The 18,070-nt window shown below is 54.7% G+C and overlaps 5 protein-coding genes across 5 annotated transcripts, besides 11 other annotated features; 4 read left to right on the top strand and 1 right to left on the bottom strand.

Annotated features, from left to right (window-relative positions):
- Nucleotides 1–274: 274 nt before the first annotated feature.
- Nucleotides 275–383: a tandem repeat.
- A 682-nt stretch (nt 384–1,065) lies between these two features.
- Nucleotides 1,066–1,929, top strand: EKO05_0008756 (uncharacterized protein; the record flags this gene model as incomplete). The annotated part of the gene is made up of 1 exon (XM_038946615.1): nt 1,066–1,929. The coding sequence occupies one exon, from the start codon at nt 1,066–1,068 to the stop codon at nt 1,927–1,929; it is 864 nt and encodes a 287-aa protein (XP_038796288.1).
- Nucleotides 1,772–1,799: a tandem repeat.
- Nucleotides 1,930–1,946: 17 nt separating the features above from the next.
- Nucleotides 1,947–1,972: a tandem repeat.
- Nucleotides 1,973–2,215: 243 nt separating this feature from the next.
- Nucleotides 2,216–2,263: a tandem repeat.
- A 157-nt stretch (nt 2,264–2,420) lies between these two features.
- Nucleotides 2,421–5,095, top strand: EKO05_0008755 (GTPase activating protein; the record flags this gene model as incomplete). Its single annotated transcript, XM_038941793.1, has 5 exons — nt 2,421–2,561; nt 2,618–3,977; nt 4,055–4,317; nt 4,365–4,683; nt 4,734–5,095. 5 exons carry the CDS (start codon nt 2,421–2,423, stop codon nt 5,093–5,095), a joined length of 2,445 nt encoding a protein of 814 aa, XP_038796287.1.
- A 390-nt stretch (nt 5,096–5,485) lies between these two features.
- On the top strand, nt 5,486–7,660 carry EKO05_0008754 (uncharacterized protein; the record flags this gene model as incomplete). The annotated part of the gene is made up of 1 exon (XM_038946614.1): nt 5,486–7,660. The coding sequence occupies one exon, from the start codon at nt 5,486–5,488 to the stop codon at nt 7,658–7,660; it is 2,175 nt and encodes a 724-aa protein (XP_038796286.1).
- A 291-nt stretch (nt 7,661–7,951) lies between these two features.
- EKO05_0008753 (Checkpoint protein hus1) lies at nt 7,952–9,238 on the top strand (the record flags this gene model as incomplete). Its single annotated transcript, XM_038941687.1, has 6 exons — nt 7,952–7,994; nt 8,045–8,150; nt 8,202–8,214; nt 8,266–9,022; nt 9,086–9,162; nt 9,212–9,238. The coding sequence occupies 6 exons, from the start codon at nt 7,952–7,954 to the stop codon at nt 9,236–9,238; spliced, it is 1,023 nt and encodes a 340-aa protein (XP_038796285.1).
- Nucleotides 9,239–11,998: 2,760 nt separating this feature from the next.
- Nucleotides 11,999–12,036: a tandem repeat.
- A 193-nt stretch (nt 12,037–12,229) lies between these two features.
- Nucleotides 12,230–12,246: a tandem repeat.
- Nucleotides 12,247–12,875: 629 nt separating this feature from the next.
- On the bottom strand, nt 12,876–16,213 carry EKO05_0008752 (P-type H(+)-exporting transporter; the record flags this gene model as incomplete). The annotated part of the gene is made up of 3 exons (XM_059637376.1): nt 12,876–15,481; nt 15,533–15,676; nt 15,964–16,213. 3 exons carry the CDS (start codon nt 16,211–16,213, stop codon nt 12,876–12,878), a joined length of 3,000 nt encoding a protein of 999 aa, XP_059493359.1.
- Nucleotides 15,887–15,922: a tandem repeat.
- Nucleotides 16,214–16,766: 553 nt separating the features above from the next.
- Nucleotides 16,767–16,812: a tandem repeat.
- Nucleotides 16,813–16,844: 32 nt separating this feature from the next.
- Nucleotides 16,845–16,880: a tandem repeat.
- Nucleotides 16,881–17,198: 318 nt separating this feature from the next.
- Nucleotides 17,199–17,253: a tandem repeat.
- Nucleotides 17,254–17,312: 59 nt separating this feature from the next.
- Nucleotides 17,313–17,351: a tandem repeat.
- Nucleotides 17,352–18,070: the final 719 nt, after the last annotated feature.

The raw sequence follows: 18,070 nt of genomic DNA, 5'->3' as shown, positions 1-18,070 counted from the left end.
GTTAATTATACAATTCTAACTTTGGTTAACTAGTTTAGATCTAATAGTTATAAAGTTATACCTATTTACCTACTTATTACTTCCTTTATTTAACCTTTCTTTTCTATATTAGAGCTAGTGCTAATATAGTAATTTCTCTATTATAGCATTAAAATCTATTTTAGTTATATAAATAGATTAAAAGGGTTACTAATATACTACAGCTACTATTACTAAAAAACATAGAAAAGCTTAGAATTCCTTCTCTAAAAAATAGTAATTACTTAGTAAAAAGAAATAGTAATTACTAAATAGTAATTACTAAATAGTAAATTACTATATGCTAAACCTCTTCCGGCATTACTATTTAGTAATTACTATTTTACTAAGTAATTACTTAGTAAACCCCCATCCATGGCTCGAGGCAACACTAGCTCACGTGACTGGATTCCAGAGTCAAACGTAACGGTGCGTTGCGAGCTCTTGACTACAAGTCACTTTCCCAGAGCGGAATTTCGATTAGCACCTTCGATTGATGGTCGTAACCAACAGAAAATACACAGGTGTGGTGGTTGTGACGTTCAAACTCTCGTCCTCGTGCGGATGACATCCGTCAAGCTGTTTCAAGCGGTTTCGAATGTAGCAAACATCCAAGATGTTCCTTGCGTGTTTGAATATAAACTTGTCTGCATGTTGCAAATGACTGAGACGTTATGTATAAGATGCACTGGGAGTCAAAGGTCAGACCTGGTCATGTGCAAGCGTGTGAGTGAGCTGGAGCAGCATGGATGCGAAGAGCCTTCGTTCTAAGATGAGCGGCAGCGTGTGTCTTTGCATCGGAAGAGTAGATGGATCATGGGCACATGGAGATGGGTGGGGCTGTGTGGTACGAGAAGGCGCAGCTCAGCTCGCTTCCAGAGAGCTGGTCGGTGTTTTGGGCGCCGAGCAATCGGAAACACGACGATTGCACACCACTTGCCTTGAAGCACAACCCCGCCTGGGCATGCGCACCGACACTCCCTAATAACAGTCTTTCGACCGCCTGCCACGCACGCGACCTCGGGCTCACCTTGTTCTTGCAGCAACATGTCATCGTACCTCAACAACCTCCTCACCAACACCACGTCACGGTACACCAACCTGCGCCGGCAGCTACTCTCTGACGAGAACGACGGCGACACCGAAGAAGACTCGCACATTTCTCGAGTCCTACGCGCGTACTACACTGAGAAAGGTCGACCCTTCCCGCAATGGCTGCCACCCGACCCACGAGCCCCGCAACCACAGCCGGCGCAGCAATTCGTGTCCTCGGCTGGGCGGCAGCAAGGCCAGGCGGCGCCGACGGGACGCGGAGGTGGAGGACTGAGCGATCTTTGGGATAATCCGGCGCCACAGCAACCGGCACAGGAGCCTCTATCGCTGCGCCGTGGAGCAGGAGCAAGAGGCGGAGGGGCACGACCGCTGCAGGCTCGAACGGGCAGCTCCCTCACGCCAGAACCGCAGGTCCAGGGCAGGCCCCTGCCCAGCCAAAGAGCCGGAAGCTACCAGAGCTCTGTCGCAACAGGAGGACGCCCAGGTGCCGACCCCTCACCGCCACCTAGCGCAGGCTCAGGCTCGGGCATATCAGCACAGGAAAGGCTCAAACAACGACTGTGGGGGTCGGGAAGGTCGACAAGCCCGGCGCAAAGCACGTCGTCTGTCGGCTCTGGGCCTCCAGCAAGGAGTTCGTACGAGCGAGCTGCACCAGTTGGGCGGCCACCCTACCCCGACGAGCGCAGTTATTCAGCTGGCAGCGGCGGCGGCGGCGGCGGCGGCGGCGGAAGACAGCAAGCCTCGTCTGGAGACTACGACCCCTATGCAACTAGCAACTATGGCGGCGGCGGCGCCCCACCGCGTGCTCCACCAGGTGGAGGACGTGTCGGTCTGCCGAGCGGACCGCGCATGCGTTGAGCTTCTTCGTACATACAGCACTGGCACTGGCACTGGCACTGGCGCATCTGGAGTTGTTGGGCATTCAAGGGCTTGGATGTTGCATAGTCTGCGACTCGGCAGCACGGCGCTTGGGGGGCCCCTGTGGAGCCTATGTATTTTTCTTACTTGACGTAGTAGTCCAAATACCACATGCGCAGACTCGCAAGCTTCTCCCCTATCGTTGCAAAGCAAGGATGTTGATGAGCGCGTTCCCCGCGTGCGCCACACAGCAACGTCATGTCCCGCTGACTAGCTGCGCTGCTCGCTGCCACCTCTGCCACCTCTGCCACCTCTGCCACCTCTGCCACCTCTGATGCAGCAGCAGCCACTTCATGTGCTCTTGCCCCATGTGCCCCATGAGCAGTGTCACAACACCTGGAACTCTGCACTTTGTCCTCGGAACAACTTTGAACGCGCTCTGTACTACACGCTCATAACTCGGGCCGTTGCTGCAGCACATTTGCCCCGCCATGTCCGCTCCGGCACCACCGAGCCCGCCCTCGCCGTCCGCCTCGTTCTACGATATGAGTGACGACGAGGAGGGCGAGTACAACACCATAAGACACGCCGAGAGTGGGAGCGGCGTCAAGTTACTTTATACTAAGAGCAAAGTCTGTCTCTCAGATCATCGTGACTCGTGGCGTGAAGACTGACGCAGCACGTGCAGGTATACGTCCACCCCTCGCCGTCTGCCAAAGACAACATACCAGGCTTCGTAGCACTCGTACAGCAAAAGTCGCCCAAGAACACAAACGATGCGCGTCCCACTTCATCTTCGTCTGCGAAAAGCGTCAGCGCATCCTCGCTGCTTCTTGCGTGGATGCCAGAGTCCGGCCTGGGTGATGCCTACGACACATACGTGAAGGTCGACCTTTCAGACTCGGCTTCCCCTCCCAAGACCTCCTACCTCGTTCCTCCGCCGCCAACAACCTCCTCACGTACCGTCACGCCTGGCTATGCCTTCGCTTTACCTGTGAGCGAGATATACTCTCTGCTGGTACGACCGCCGAGCCTGGGGTGGTGGTTTGGAAGCGTGGTAGTCAACACACGAACTGGCGACAGCTTTCCTGCCCTCTTCTTCCACGATAGCGAATGCCAGTCCACCATCCTGCAGAGGAAGAAGCTCGCACGGGAGACGTTCGATCCCTTTGGCGATGGCGGCGGCATGTTCTGGGGTGGCGACGAGGTTCTGCGGTGGCTGAAGCGATATGTGACAATCGAACGATCTGGTGCTGATCCAAGCATATACCTAATCGAGCCCACCGAAGACGACAAGAAGTCGTTTGGTAAGAATGCGCCCAATTCAGCGAAGAAGAACAAAGATGGAGAGCCTTCTTCGGCGCAGACACCGGGCAAGAGGGACGGTGGCATGGATCCTGTTACGAAAGCACTGAAAGAAGCAAGATGGAACTTCCTCGAGAAGCTCAGCCAGGTCACAACGTTTACAAGGAGGACTGCACAGGCCGTAGCGGACAACCCCAAGATTCCGCCTCAGGTTAGGCGCCTGATTCAGAATCCTGAAGTACAAACCTTGCAAGACGAGTTTGACAGCGCGCGCATCTACCTGGCCAGGTGGGCCATGGGTATCGCTGAGCAAAGCGAACGGGAACGAAACCAGAGGATATGGACTGCCAAGGACGTGTTGGCTATGGAGCAGGGCGACCTTGGCGACTTTGAGATTCTCGACATGGACAAGATGACTATGGCGGATCGAAGGAAGCCCGTTACATTGGAAGAATGGAAGGGATTTTTCGACAGCACAGGCCGACTGCAGCTGACGCCAGACGAGGTCAAGGAGCGCATCTTCCACGGTGGCCTACATCCGGATGATGGTGTACGAAAAGAAGCGTGGCTTTTCCTTCTTGGTGTCTACGACTGGGACAGCAATGACGAGGAGCGCCGGGCCAACCTCAACAGCCGTCGAGACGAATATATCCGACTGAAGGGTGCGTGGTGGGAAAGGATGGTCGACGGCAACCAATCCGAGGAGCAGGCGGAATGGTGGAAGGAGCAGAAGAATCGCATAGGTTTGTACACCCACTTGCAGCTCACGACGCACGAAACTTGGCTGACTTGTCCCCATCTGATGGGGTACGTTCAATAGAAAAGGACGTTCACCGAACAGATCGCACGATCCCAATCTTCGAAGGCGAGGACATCCCTCATCCCGATCCCGATTCACCTTTCGCAGACGTGGGCACAAACGTGCACCTGGAGCAAATGAAAGATATGCTCTTGACCTACAACGAGTACAACCAAGATCTTGGCTACGTTCAAGGCATGAGCGATCTCCTTGCACCCATCTATGCGGTCATGCAGGACGATGCTATTGCATTCTGGGGCTTTGTTGGATTCATGAATCGGATGGTAGGTTCACAGTCGTTGAGTAACTCACCGAGCTGACCGTCCCTCAGGAGCGGAATTTCCTTCGCGACCAGTCTGGCATGCGTAGACAGCTCACGACCCTCGATCACCTGGTCCAGCTCATGGACCCTAAGCTCTACCTGCACCTTCAGTCGGCTGACTCGACTAACTTCTTTTTCTTCTTTCGCATGCTGCTTGTCTGGTATAAGCGAGAGTTCGAGTGGGCGGACGTTCTGCGATTATGGGAATCGCTGTGGACCGACTACTACAGCAGCAATTTCCACATTTTCGTTGCACTTGCAATCCTTGAGAAGCACCGAGACGTCATACTAGCGCATCTGAAGCACTTCGATGAGGTGCTAAAGTACGGTATGTCACATCACTTCACACGTGCAAACGACCTCTGCTGACATGACAAGTAAACGAACTTTCTGGAACCATGGACCTGGAGTCGACACTTGTCCGCGCCGAGTCACTCTTCCGTAGATTCCAAAGAACCGTCGAAACAGTCGACAAGAAGGGCAACTTTCCATCTGCACCGCAGGCCAGGCAAAGGAAGCAGGCTGCCGTGATAGCTTCAGGGCCGGGACCCATGCCTAAGACATCTGACTCGAATGCACAGGCTTCGTCTTCCGGCACCGACAAGGGTAAGCAAGCAAGCACTGAAGAGGGTGAAGAAGCCAAGGTCATCAGCCCTGAGCTCCGGGCTTTGCTGAGTAGGAAGGTGGAGGTTCTCGATAAAGAAGAGGTCGTCAAGAAGGGTGGTGGCGTTGGGTCGTGAGGCCTATCTTCTATGTTGCCGGTTACTTTGCATCAAATTGTTTGGCGTTTGGGTTGGCTGTGAACATCAGCACAGCTTGGAGTTCAGGTAATGGTCACGCGGCTGCGTTGTTGGTTTTGACAGCCGATGGGTTTGCTCTTCTTTCTTCTCCTGGTTCTGCCAGCTGGCGAAAACAACGATTCGTCAACGTCTTCTCTTCACATTTCTGTCTCTTGTCACCGTTTCTGAATGTCACTTTGGCATACAACCAGCAATCGTGCCTCTTATACTAACTGCACAGATTCTGTGTGAAGCGCGTTGCTCCGTACATGCTCTTCTCGTTCGTTCTCCCGTCATCACAGTTCTGACGGACCATTTATCACTGTCTTTCACCTCGCGAAACGGTGCACCATGGAATATATTAAGCGTCTCCTCGACCACCCTCCCACGTTACTGCGCCATCTATCACCGCACCCAACTTCACAAAGCTTTCCAAAGTCACCCTCAGACGCACGTGGTCGAAGCATTTCATTGTCTCGAAGCGCGCAGCCCCTCACCGAACGTGCCAGCAAGCATCGACATCGCAGGCGCAGGCGCAAGTACCGCCACAGCCACGATACCATGTCACACTTCTCAGGTCCTTGGTCGCGCGATCTAGCAGTACTCAAGAAGTCAATCTCTTCGATTCCTTCGGACAACAAGGCACCGTTCGCATCCGCTTCGAATGACACAGTCGACATCTTTTGTGATCCCGAAGCCCTGCATGTTTGGGAGACAGACAGCGATATCGATAGCTTGCTGCAGCTGATTAGCGTCCTCGCAAAGCTTTGCGACCTAGGCGTGCGGGGGTCGAAGAATGTGGTAAAAGGGATGAAAGGCGCTATGATCATCATTGCGGATGACAGCAGGGGCAGAGAGGCCTTTCAGAGGTTGCGTGAGTTGGTTGAGTACATCACTGGTGAGACGGGAAGCAAGCGCCTCGAGGGAACAGTATGTGCGTACGCCAACACGAGTATCGTCGTAGTCCGAGGATGGAACTACCGCCCAAGCAGTTACGGCACCGGTAAATATGATGTGGAGAAGGTGGTCAAGCGCGTGGGGACAACACTCGAACGAGCACTCTCAGTATCGAAAACGCGAAAGATTGTCTGGCATCATGGAGCGGTTGTCGGGACGTTGTTGTCGTTCATCAACACCACGACATCCTTTCTGCGCAACGCTGTCGCGGGAATCAGTGTTACGAACTCACTACACCTCGCAAATGGCGTTAAGCCGTCGCCTGCGGGTAGAAGCAATACACTGCCGGATCTCGAGCGGCTGCAATCGTATGCCAAGAAGTTGGGTATACCAGTCCTCTTCCTCGACAGCAGCACTCAAAGCATTACGAGCCCAAATCTGGGGACCTACATGTACTTCTTCGCGTATTACATCTACACTTTCCTTCCCTCCTCGCTTACACGACCCCACCTCCACACGGCACAAGACGAGCTCGTGACATTCGCATTTCGGCTCAGAGGAGCGAGTGAGAGACGCTATGGTTCGGATGTTGTGAGCGTCGTGAAGAAGCATCTTGATCCCAGGAGTAAAGTTTGGGCACGTCGATGCGTTGATGCGCGAAGTTATGGAAAGAGAGAGTGTGAAGCCGCGGGCAAAGAGAGTGAAGTACACCACTCAGTGCAGCTGGCAGACGCCCCATTTTGTCTCTTCAAAGATACCACCTCCAGAGATGGTGGCGGCGTTGCAGCATTTTCACGCCTCGCGGTCGGCCCAGCAAGTCCAGCTGCGGCAGTCAAAGAAGTCTTCGTCGCAGCACCTGTCGACATCTCTTTCAGCACATCCCGCTTGCGAGTAAGCGGTCAGAGCAACTTTCATGTTTTGTTACCAAAAGAGAACATTACCGAAGAGAATGTCACGAACCGTATCCAAGGCCTCATGATGGGTGTGCTCGAGCGCGTACGTCAGGAGCATGGCAACCCATCCTTCAGCTCAAGTGAAAGACAAATGTGGAAAGACACGGTCAAGGCATGCTCATGGGCATTGAAAGGCTGCAAAGGCAAAATGCCGGACAAGATTGCAGAGAAGGTCAAGTTCGTACAAGAGAAGCTTACGAAGGGGACGTGGGGCTATGTTGTAGGCGCACCGGGCGATGAGACCAAGGCAGCGCCTGTTGATAACGGTTCCGGAGCCGCGAGCGCAAATGCAGCAGCACACGCAGCCTTTGCTGGTGTTGGACAGAATGCGTATGAACAAGGATCTGGGCAGCACCAGATGCAAATGGGCTCGAATCAAATGGGCTCGAATGGATACGCGAGCCACGAGCAGCAGGGTATGATGAATTTACCCACTTATGCGCCAGAAAATCCCTATCCACCCCAAGCATCTGCACAAGATCAGCAGCCGAGTGGACAGATGGGTATTGAACCAGCGATGTATCACCAGGGTCCAGGGAACGGGTATGGGCAGATTTACGCAGGGTACGGACAAGGTGCACCGCCGCCACCTGAGCATAAATGTGCACCACAGATGGCTGGTGGATATCCATCAACGCCACAGCGAGGATATGCGCAGGTACAAAGTCAGTGGTAAGATTTACGGTTTGATAAGGTATCTTTTGGTAGCGATCGATTTGTCACGTCCGCTCAGGGGGATGGGATGTGACCAATGTAGGCATGTATTTCTCGAACAAACGGTTCTCATGTATTTTCCGATGACCAACAGGGAGATTCAACCATCAGAGTTGTGTTGGGAGAAAGTGGAAAATGCTCCTAAAGTGTGATGGAAGCGACGATGACGTTGCTGCCTCGGGCTCTTGCAGCCACTCCGCGAACATTTACGCGACGCGTCTACCCCATTTACTCCCCTCCACCAGCTAGCACGATGCGCTTCAAAGCGCAGATACAGAACATCTCCACCTTCACAAGTATATACGTGCCCTGCTATACGGCCACACCAACAACTAACATCCTGCAGAGCTCACCGCCTCTCTCAACTCGCTCGGTCCGCTTGCATGGGTGAAGCTCAGCGAGGAGCAAGTATGCTTCACCATCATCCCCGAGCAGGGCACTCAGGTCTGGGCGTGAGTCGACGCATTCTCTCATGTGTCTGCAGCCGTTCTGACATGATACAGTGTTCTATCCATTGTAAGCGCACCTTTTTTGGCACCTCGCCAAATCTTCTAACACGCCACCCAGGACGCCATCTTCGAGACGATATCTGTGCAGTCTGCTGCCAACAATGTTATCAACCTCGAAGTACCCCTCATCTCGCTCAATCGAGCCCTCAAATCTGCCTTGAACGCAACATCCGCCCAGATACGCCTTACGAAGAAGGACAACATGCCTATGCTGGCCCTCACTATTGTCACCACCACATCCTCGAACTCGTACAGTGCCTTCCCCACTGCCGGCTCCAACAACGAAGATGGATTCGATGCACCTTTCGACAATGCATTTGGGGGTAATCGCGAGACCGTTGTTACGCAAGAGATTCCTGTACGGGTGCTTGCCCCAGATACAGTAGCTAGCCTGCACGAGCCGCAGACTCGCGAGCCAGATGTACACATCATCCTGCCGCCTCTCATGCAGCTCAAGAGCATCAGCGACAGGTTCACAAAGCTAGCGCTTGCGGATACAAAGTCAGGATCGGGCTCAGCAACATCCCGGACGCGGCTTGAGCTCGCTGCGAACATGCACGGCTGCCTTAAGATGAGCATCAAGACAGACGCTATGAGTATATCTTCCGTCTGGACGGATCTTAGCAACCCGGAATTGGACCCTGCGCAGATAGCAGGAGGCGAGAATGGGCTTGCTGTCCACCCGAGTACACGCATGAAGCAGCTGGGCTCGGCAGACGGACGCAGCGAAGAGGGATGGGCGACAGTGCGGATTGACGGCCGTGACTGGGGTAAAGTGATGAGCGTGGGGAGACTTGGTGGAAGAGTTATTGCCTGTAAGTGGCTGCTTATTATGCTTCTTACACGAACTGGCCCTGATAGACGCTAATATCGCAAAGGCTTCTGCCACGAGCACGCTCTAATCCTTTATGTCTACCTGCCGAACGACAATGGTGAAGACGAGTCTGTTCTGACAGTAGGATCCCCTATCTGAACGATCAAGCATAAGCTAACATTTGTTGCAGTACTATGTCAGTTCATACAGCGCATGAGGAACACCCAGATGTTGTACTGAAGATTACGAGTGATGATATAGATACCAGGTCATACGATACCTCCGCCTGTTGCGATTTAGGGCAATAATTCCTCCCTTTCAACGATGAGCCATCACGCTGGACACGGCATATAGATCAAGATGTCTTCTACGCACGTTTTCTCTACACACGCTGATATTCTATGGCCCCTACATGGATTGTCGGATTAACGCCCACATGTGCATCGTCTACCGCAACGAGCATCTGAAAGAAGCACAGAGGCTCAGAATTTTTGCCATTCATGGCGCAAATTTCGAACTGGTCGGCTTTTATCGGAGCTGTATATGGAGAATCACTCGCAAAGTATCACGTATGATGGGACCTATGATGTGGCGGTGGGGCACGAAGAGCAGCGCGTGTTCTTCGTCAAGTGGTTTTGCGAAGAAGCGTGTTCAAAGACGATAGAAGCGCTGGTGCTGTGGGGTAAGCCAGAGGAGTACTACGTAAAGGCAAGTAAGGGTGATATTGGCGCTGGGCAGAGTACGCGCTTGTGCAGACCATCCAGTCGGGAGCTTTGGATGGTGTAAAACAGGGCAGTGAAGTTGCTGTGGGGGAAAGTGTAAAATCCGCATCTCAAAGCCATTCATTCCCCTCGGACACTTCGAAACCGCATCTAGCGGCGAGAAAGAAGTTGGCTGCGGCGGGTGGATGACGTAAATAGAAAGGCACACGCACCTGTCAAATCCAAGTTCGCCCGCCTCGTTGCAGTTGGGAAACGGTCTGGCGTCGATGTACACACGCCCACCCATTGCTTTCCGCCTCTGGAAGAAGTTGACTTGCTTGCGGTGCCGATTTTTTTGCAGGCCGGGCTGCAAATGAGGAATTGAGTGCTCGATGTGTTCAAGGGAAGGATGGTGCTACCAGGTGTGGGAAATGTGGAAGGTGGAAGGTGGAAGGTGTGAGGTGTTTTTAAGGGAGTATAGTGAGGAGTCATGGAGGTCTGTAGATTGAGAAGGAGTATTGAACACGGTGAAGAGGTGGGGATGTATATACGCGTGCTGAGTCGACGTTACGGTGCATATGTCGCTCACTAGGCACATGCACTCTATAATCGAAAAGATGATAGTCGATCTCGGTATCCGGTGCTCTGGCTATTGGAGTGTTAGGCAGGTTTCCACACTACCCGCTTATCTGTTGGCAGAGAATCCGGCCCACGGCTCCTGTTCTTGTCTTGAGGCTCCTGGTAAGTTGCGGATAGCTTCGCAGCTCGTACAAACCGACTACCAACGAGTTGGCTCAGATCCCTGTGATACAAACTGTGTCACACATGTTTGAGACAGCGTCGGGGCTTGGATTTGCCAGAGCTGCGAGCCTTGTGGTATGCCGAACCCGTGACTTCGTGACAGTTTGGCGACCGATCTTCGAGCTCCTGCATCACTACACACATTGTATCTGTACGTCTGAAGGCACCGAGAAATCTTGGTGTATGTCAAGCATTATCGCAGGTGCACCATGTCGGTCAGCAGGCTGGACCGCGGAGTGAGATGCAAACCCCTCCAGTCTCGAAGTGAGTTGCGTAGTAAATGCGTACACGTACGTCAGCACACATACCCCACTCACCGTCCCGAAGCATTGAATCCTTCGGAATATGAACGTTGGCAGATGCTTGGAGTTGATCACTTCATCTGCACGGGGTTGCAAACGGAAACATGCACCGCGGAAGCACGAACATGTCGCGATTCAGACATACCATGTCGCCTTTCCAGACCCCCTGCCATGCTCTGCATAATCCATCGCGGGTAAGCAACGCAACTACCATTGCCCACTTGAAGAAGCAATTCAGCATGATTGTGATGTGATCATGTCTTGGCAATACGCGAAGCGACTCGCAGATTATTGAATGATGTTCCGTTCTCGTGTCGCCCACGCGCCCACGACATGGGTGGCGCGGGCATCGTATTTGTGCTGTACATCGGCATGGATTAGCCGGCCCTCGCACTCCCACAGCTCCGACTCGTGCGAGTAGAAGCATCATGGTCGCAGTGATCGGCATGCACGCCGTGCGAGCCGTTTGCAGACGTGGAGGACGTGGACATGGGGGTCTGAGATGACGGGAATACGTCATGCGGATACGGCTCACCAGCCTCCTCGCGATGCGCATGGCCATTGTGAAACGGGACCCACGAGACAAGGATTGACGTCGAGAAGACGATCAAGCGTGTGAAAGACGATTACAAGAGGCAATATCAGTTGATGCAGCGTGCTGGACACTAATGAAATGAGCACGTGGGTACGTTTTGTGCAAGCTCTGAAGCTTCCAGCTCCATGACAGTAGCCATATCGACCGACGCACAACATCAAGCTGACACTCACCACGAAAGCGTACACCCGATGACTGAACACGCCCAGCCGCGGGATCAGCTATCAATCAATTCCTATCATGCTGCTTCCCGTTTCCAGCCCACGGCTTCACCATCGACTTGCAGCCAAACCATGCAACCAGCTGCCCTACGATGCAAGCGTTACACGCTACTGCATGCACATCTCCCCTCAAGCGCAAGCCTTACAGACATGCAATTGACCAATCAATGCGAGGTACTCACCAATCATCTGCACCGTTCGTTATCTCTCCACGCTGCACAACGCTTCACGACGCCTTCGCTACCACTCCTTGGCTGGATGATCGGCCGCTGGAGAGGGAGAGAGCCGATGAGCTGATGCAAATGCACCGCAAAAAAACCCACACACCCGACACCCTGGGTCTTTTTGCCCCCCAACTGTCGTTCGTCGACGTAGTCGTTGTCGTTGTCGTCGTCACATAGGCTATCCTATCCCCCCCCCCCCCAGCATACACCAGCAGCTGCCGATCTACCCCGCTTGAAGGTTTGCGTCCGTCTCCCCTCCGTTCAAACTCTAGCTGCTTGCAGACAGCAAGTGGCGACGACCTATCGCACCAGCAGCCAACGACCATGAACGATTCTAGGATAGCGAGACTTCGATAGTTGCGCCGGGGGGGGGGGGGGGGGTTAGGAGCGAAACGGGTGGTTGATCAGCTTTGGCCCAAGGTGCGGTTGGTTGTCCAGTTGACAGACATCGTGCTGATCGCAACTCGACCAGCTTTCCCTGCGGTCTTTCAGCGTGGCTGGATGCATGCATGCACATGTGCGATAAGGCTGATTGACACCGAGGACGCTTGCGAGGCTTGCGAAGCGCCAGAGAAGCGGCGTCTAACTCACTAAGAACTGACACCTGTGAATTCGCCCGATGTCGAGAAGGAGCGCCGACAAGGTCAGATGGGCCTCAGGTGGAGGATTCACTTGGAGCGTTATTGCAAATTGCGCTGAGCGACCGCATGAACAAATGACCGAGTCGTTGCGCTGAAAGGCTGTTGCGATTGTTCTCAAACGAGCATGTAATTCACCATAACAAATTGTAAATATCATAGGCAGAGGCAAGATGGGGGGTGCTAAACTTCAATCGGTATCAATTACTACAAAGAAATAGGCTCCTTGGTATACAGAGAGTAATTAAGAGTCGGCGACTGATTATTAACCTCTCTAATGAGGTGGGCTCATCACGCCCATGGCCAGTACATGTAACCAACCAAATAAGCCGTTCATCTTTCTCATATGCATCCATGCACCGTAATTTACATTTACTCGTCGTCCTCCTCTTCGGCAGCGCGGGCGGCAAGAACGTAACGCTGAGTTCCGTGCTTGTCGACTCCGTGCTCGAGAGCAAGCTTGCTGAGAGCAGCAATCATGTTCTCGATGTGAGGGTTCTTCCTGTGGCGGTCCTTGCGGCCGAGCTGGTCGAGCCATGCAATGCGGTTGAGAAGGTAGTAGACGATGGCGATGATGATGGTGATACCAATGGAGTAGGCCCAGATGATGACAACAGTGACAATATCTACCCAGCCACGCTCCTGGAACTTGGAGTTGTTTGTGGGAGGGTTGGTCTGGTAATCGCTACCGGACATCCAGCCGAAGAGGGCGAAGATGGTGGCAAGAGCGTCGACACCCAAGATGGCGATGATCAGCTGGAACGAGGGGAAGGTCTTACCGCCACGAGTGACGAAGATAAGCCAGTTCTCGGTGAGGGCGACCTCGAGGAAAAGAATGGGCTGGATGGCACCGAAGTTGACAATGATACCACCGTTGGGCAGGAACAGAGTGCCACGAACGATCCAGGTACCGAGAGCGAGGAGAAGACCAAGGATGACCGAGATGAACCAGATCTTGGGCAGTTGCCACTCGACGGGACGCTGCTCAGAGTGAGCGTTGTCGTAAGCGATGGCGACGGTAGCCAAATCAGCGAACAGAGCAAGGAAGACAATGAGCTCGGAGCGGATGGTCTCGTTGAGGATGATCATGGAGGTGACAAGGTAGACTTCCAAGTGCAAGCAGAGGGCGATACGGTACTGAATGTAGGCCTTCATGCGCTGGAAAATCTGGCGAGCAGTCTTGATGGCAAGGACGATGGTAGACAGACCAGGGGCAAGGAAGACAATATCGGCGGCAGCCTGGGCAGCTTCGGTAGAACCCTCGACAGCAATACCACAGTCAGACTTCTTGAGGGAAGGAGCGTCGTTGACACCATCACCAGTCATGGCGGTCAAGTGACCACGCTGCTGGAGCATTTCGACGACCTGGTACTTGTGCTCGGGGAAGACTTCGGCGAAACCATCAGCGCGCTCAACGAGATCGTGCTGGGTGGTACCGGTAAGACCACCGTGGATAAGCTTGGTAGAGTTGTAAACCTTGGTTCCGAGAGCAAGCATCTTGCAGGTCTCCTTGGCAATGGCGATAGCGTCACCGGTCAACATCTTGACGGGAACACCTAGCTGCTGAGCCTCAATGATAGTCTGGGCGGTATCCTCACGAGGGGGGTCGAACATGGACAAGAGACCGAGAAGGATCCAGTCACCGTCGTTCTTCTGGTAGGCGACACCGAGGGAACGGAAACCACGACGGGCAAGCTCGGAAGCCTTGTCCTTGTAGAGGTTGGCGGTGATCTCATCGCAGTTGGCAAGGTTGACAATGGCCTTGGGGGCACCCTTGGCGCAGACGTACTTGTCACCACCCATGTGGCAGATGGCGGTAATACGCTTGGAGACGGGGTCGAAGGGAGTGAACTTCTCAGTCCTCCAGCCCATGTTAAGGATTTCACGAGCCTTGGGGTAGCGGCGGATGGTCAGGATGGTAACCTTGTCGATAGGGTCGAGAGACTTGAGGTTGTGGGAAGAGGCGAGGGCGGCGACAGCCATCATCCAGTTAATATCCTGACCCTCAGCGACGTAAGGCTCACGGAGAGACAGCTGGTTGGCAGTGAGGGTACCGGTCTTGTCAGAGCAGAGAACGTCAACACCAGCGAGGGACTCGATGGCAGTGAGCTTCTGGACAATAGCCTTCTGCTCAGCGAGGTAGGCGGCACCGACAGCGAGGGTGGTGGTGGTGACAACGGGAAGACCGACGGGGACACCGACGATGAACATGATCAAAGCGTAGTGGAGAAGGGTGACAGACTTGTCGGTACCCTCACGAGCGACAGAGATGGGAATGTGACGGAAGAATCCACCGATCCAGGACAAGAGGATGAAGAACATGACCAGGACGAGAAGCGCCGTACCGATGGAGTTCATGATAGCCTTGAAGTGACCCTGGTCCTGAGCGCCCTGGACGAGCGAAGCAGTGCGACCGACGAAAGAGTGCTTAGCAGTGGCGATGACAATACCGTAGGCCTTGCCGCGCTTGCAACCAGTGGTGTAGTAAGCAACTTCGCCCATGTACTTGTCGACAGCGAGGGATTCACCGGTGATGGCAGACTGATCGCAAGCAACGAGGGAAACACCCTGGGTAATGGGGTTCTCCTCATCGAACTTCTCCTCGTCATCATCATCCTTCTCGTCCTCTGGGTCGCCGTCGTGGAACTTGTCCTCAGCCTTGAGCTTCAGGTAAAGCTCAAAGTCCTCGGGCTTGTCGTAGTCGCAGATAAGACGAACGTCACCGGGAACGGTGGCACCCTCCTCGACGACAACGATGTCACCGGGGACGAGCTCACGGGCGAGAATGGTCTGTTGCTGGTTGTCACGGACGACGGTCGCCTTCATGGCGATGTCACCCTTGAGGGAGGCGACGACATCGGCGGCCTGCTTTTCCTGGTACCAACCGACGATAGCGTTAAGAAGAAGAATACCGCAGATGACACCGAAGTCGACCCAATCCTGGAGACCGGCAGCGAGAAGAGCTGCAAGTTCCATGACTGCATTGCGTTAGTGGTGCACGGCCAATCAAGTTGTGCAAATCTGCATACCGTAAAGAATAGGACCTGTGAAGTAGCCCAGGAACTGCTTCAGCAGGTTGGTCTTCTCCGAGGAGATTTCGTTGAAACCATAGCGCTTGCGACGGTTGTCGGCCTCGGTGGTGGAAAGACCGGTGCGAAGCTCAGTGCTGAGGACTGCATGATGAGTTAGCAAATGCGTTTCTGGTGAGCATGCACAAAAACGGGATGGTTGCTGGGGTGCTGTTGTGGGGCGGGTGGTGCGACAACTAGTGCGTTCGCACGTGATGTTGAGGCCCACATTGGCTGCAGAAAGCTCCAAGCTCCCGGTGTGCAGCTTGGAGCTCTGCGCGACGCGCCCTTCAGCGCGCCACCAAGTTCAGGCGCGATGATGATGATGATGATGATGATGATGATGATGATTGCCGTGATGTGGAGAGAAATGCAGACGGTGGGATACATACAGTCATCAGGAACCTCAGCGGCCACGTCGGTGACGGGACCCTGGCCGGCGCCACTCTGCCACCAACGCTTCTTCTTGGGGGCCTCCTCCTGCTGGTGACCGGCGGCCCTGGGGTCGCGGTAGAAGAGGATGTACTTCTGCAGAGCAGTGTACTCGTCCATGCCCTCGAACTCGGTCATGGAGACAATGGACTTCTGGCGCTCAGCAGCGCTGCTAGCGCGCCCGCGCTCGACATCTTCGCCGGGTGCCATGTTGATTAAAGAGTGCTCCGTAGCTTGTCGGGGGTCGAATTATTAGTGGGTGTGGTAGTTGTCAATCACAGAGAAGGCTCCCAGCGACCGGAGGAAGGGAGGGGAGGGGGTTGTCAAGGTCGGGCAAGCTCAGCAATCGGTAGGAGCGAGCAAGTCCTTCTCTGTGAAGAAGAATGAAGAGGGAGGGACCGCGGCGGATTATATCCAAAGGCGCTCAGGGAAAAATCTGCTGGCTGGATCCGTTTGTGCCGATGGCTGGTGATTGGCCTCGTCGATAGCAGTCCAAGGTTGAGGAGCGCACGTCCCCTGGCGCCGCTCACAACAAACCGAAAGAGCTACAATAAATCGCGCAGACGCTATGTCATTGGCGGCCCGTGCTCGAGGCGATTTGCGGCCTTGGCCCCATGCAGCGAGTGTTTGTCCACGTCCGCCGCCGACGCCAGTCTTGGTTGCGGTCAGACGAGCCAGACGAGCGAGATGGGCCAGACGTGCCAGGGCATGCCAACCAGGAGATGCCCGTGTGCTGCTCGTTGCGCGCGCAATTGCATTGGATGGCTGGGGCTGGGGCTGGGGCTGGGGCTGGGGCTGGGGCTGGGGCTTGGTGCCTGCCGCGGCGGCTGCGAGCTTCCTTCAGTGCTCCAGGGCCTCCAGTGCCTCCAGTGCCTCCCACCCCGGCAAGCCGCTAGCTGGCAACCACTGCACGACGGCATCCACCCTTCCCATCGCGATCTGGGTCCCAACAGCATAGCGCGACGCTGAGCGGCAGGAGAAATTAAGCGTGTGGGATAGCACGAGACCGCGTGCAACGCCAGCAGGGATGGTGCTACTAGCATATGACGTTTGGGAGCAAGCAGCCAGCACCTCCAACATCTCTGCCTCGAACTGCACGAGGCCCAGAGCAGTAAGGCGTCGCAGCGTCGCAGCCTGGCATCAGCCTCCGACCCCCATGCACCAAGCTTCTGCAGCCAAGAAGGCAAGCTTTGGGGAGAGAGAGAGCGCGAGAGAGAGAGCGCGAGAGAGAGAGCGCGAGAGATAGAGAGCATCTGCACGCTGCAGCGTGTCGCCGCCCTACTTGCGCTTCCTGCAGGCAGCTCTGGTCGCAAGCTGCGAGGTGCGAGCTGCGAGGTGCGCCAGCGAGGCATTTTCCCCTCCGCCGCTGTTGGCTCGCACGAGAGGCAGTTCCGCAGAGCCTCAACGAGCATTCCCCACGCCATGAGCGTTTTTCATAATTTTCGCTTCTAGTGCGCTCGCGGCCCCATTTCTGCCCTTCCCTGCGCAAGCTGGTGCGCGCTGGCACGGCCAGGCAGCCAGTCGTGCATGGCCATGATCCATTATCCGAGCCTTCTCCAGGCCCCATGTGCACTGCAGCGATCAGGCATGTCCAGAGGAGCAACTGTTTGCATCGCAAGCCGGCGTCCGCCCCCGCGCCCGCTGCGACCGCCTCTGCTGCAGAAGCACCGAGACTGGCCGGCGCCGCAGGCCATGCAGGCGTGTCACCGAGACGCGTCGAGCCCTTGAGACTGATGAGTAGACGCCCCATCGTCGGCCGAATCAGCGTGCCCAGCGTGCCGAGTTGCCTAGGGCAACAGCGCTTCCAATTACAGAGGATATTATAGTAATACGAAAACACATCCTGATGTAGCGTAAGCGCGCGCCGTCGCAATGAACACTGGGGACTCATTAAACGCAGGGCCTCCCACTTTGGATACTGTTGCGCTGTCCTGGGGCACCGTGTGCGGCCAGCCCACCCAAAGTCTACATTCCATGGAAGGCATCCCCAATGCGGAAGTTACACTCACCGGCCCAGAATGCGCACGTGACCTCTTATTCCAAGGATCCACTAGTTGCGACTGCCGA

This window comes from Ascochyta rabiei, chromosome 15 (assembly GCF_004011695.2).
Source record: "Ascochyta rabiei chromosome 15, complete sequence".
Taxonomy (NCBI): domain Eukaryota; kingdom Fungi; phylum Ascomycota; class Dothideomycetes; order Pleosporales; family Didymellaceae; genus Ascochyta; species Ascochyta rabiei.
Note: the sequence above shows the minus strand (reverse complement) of the source record. Positions and strands in the feature narration are given on the sequence as shown.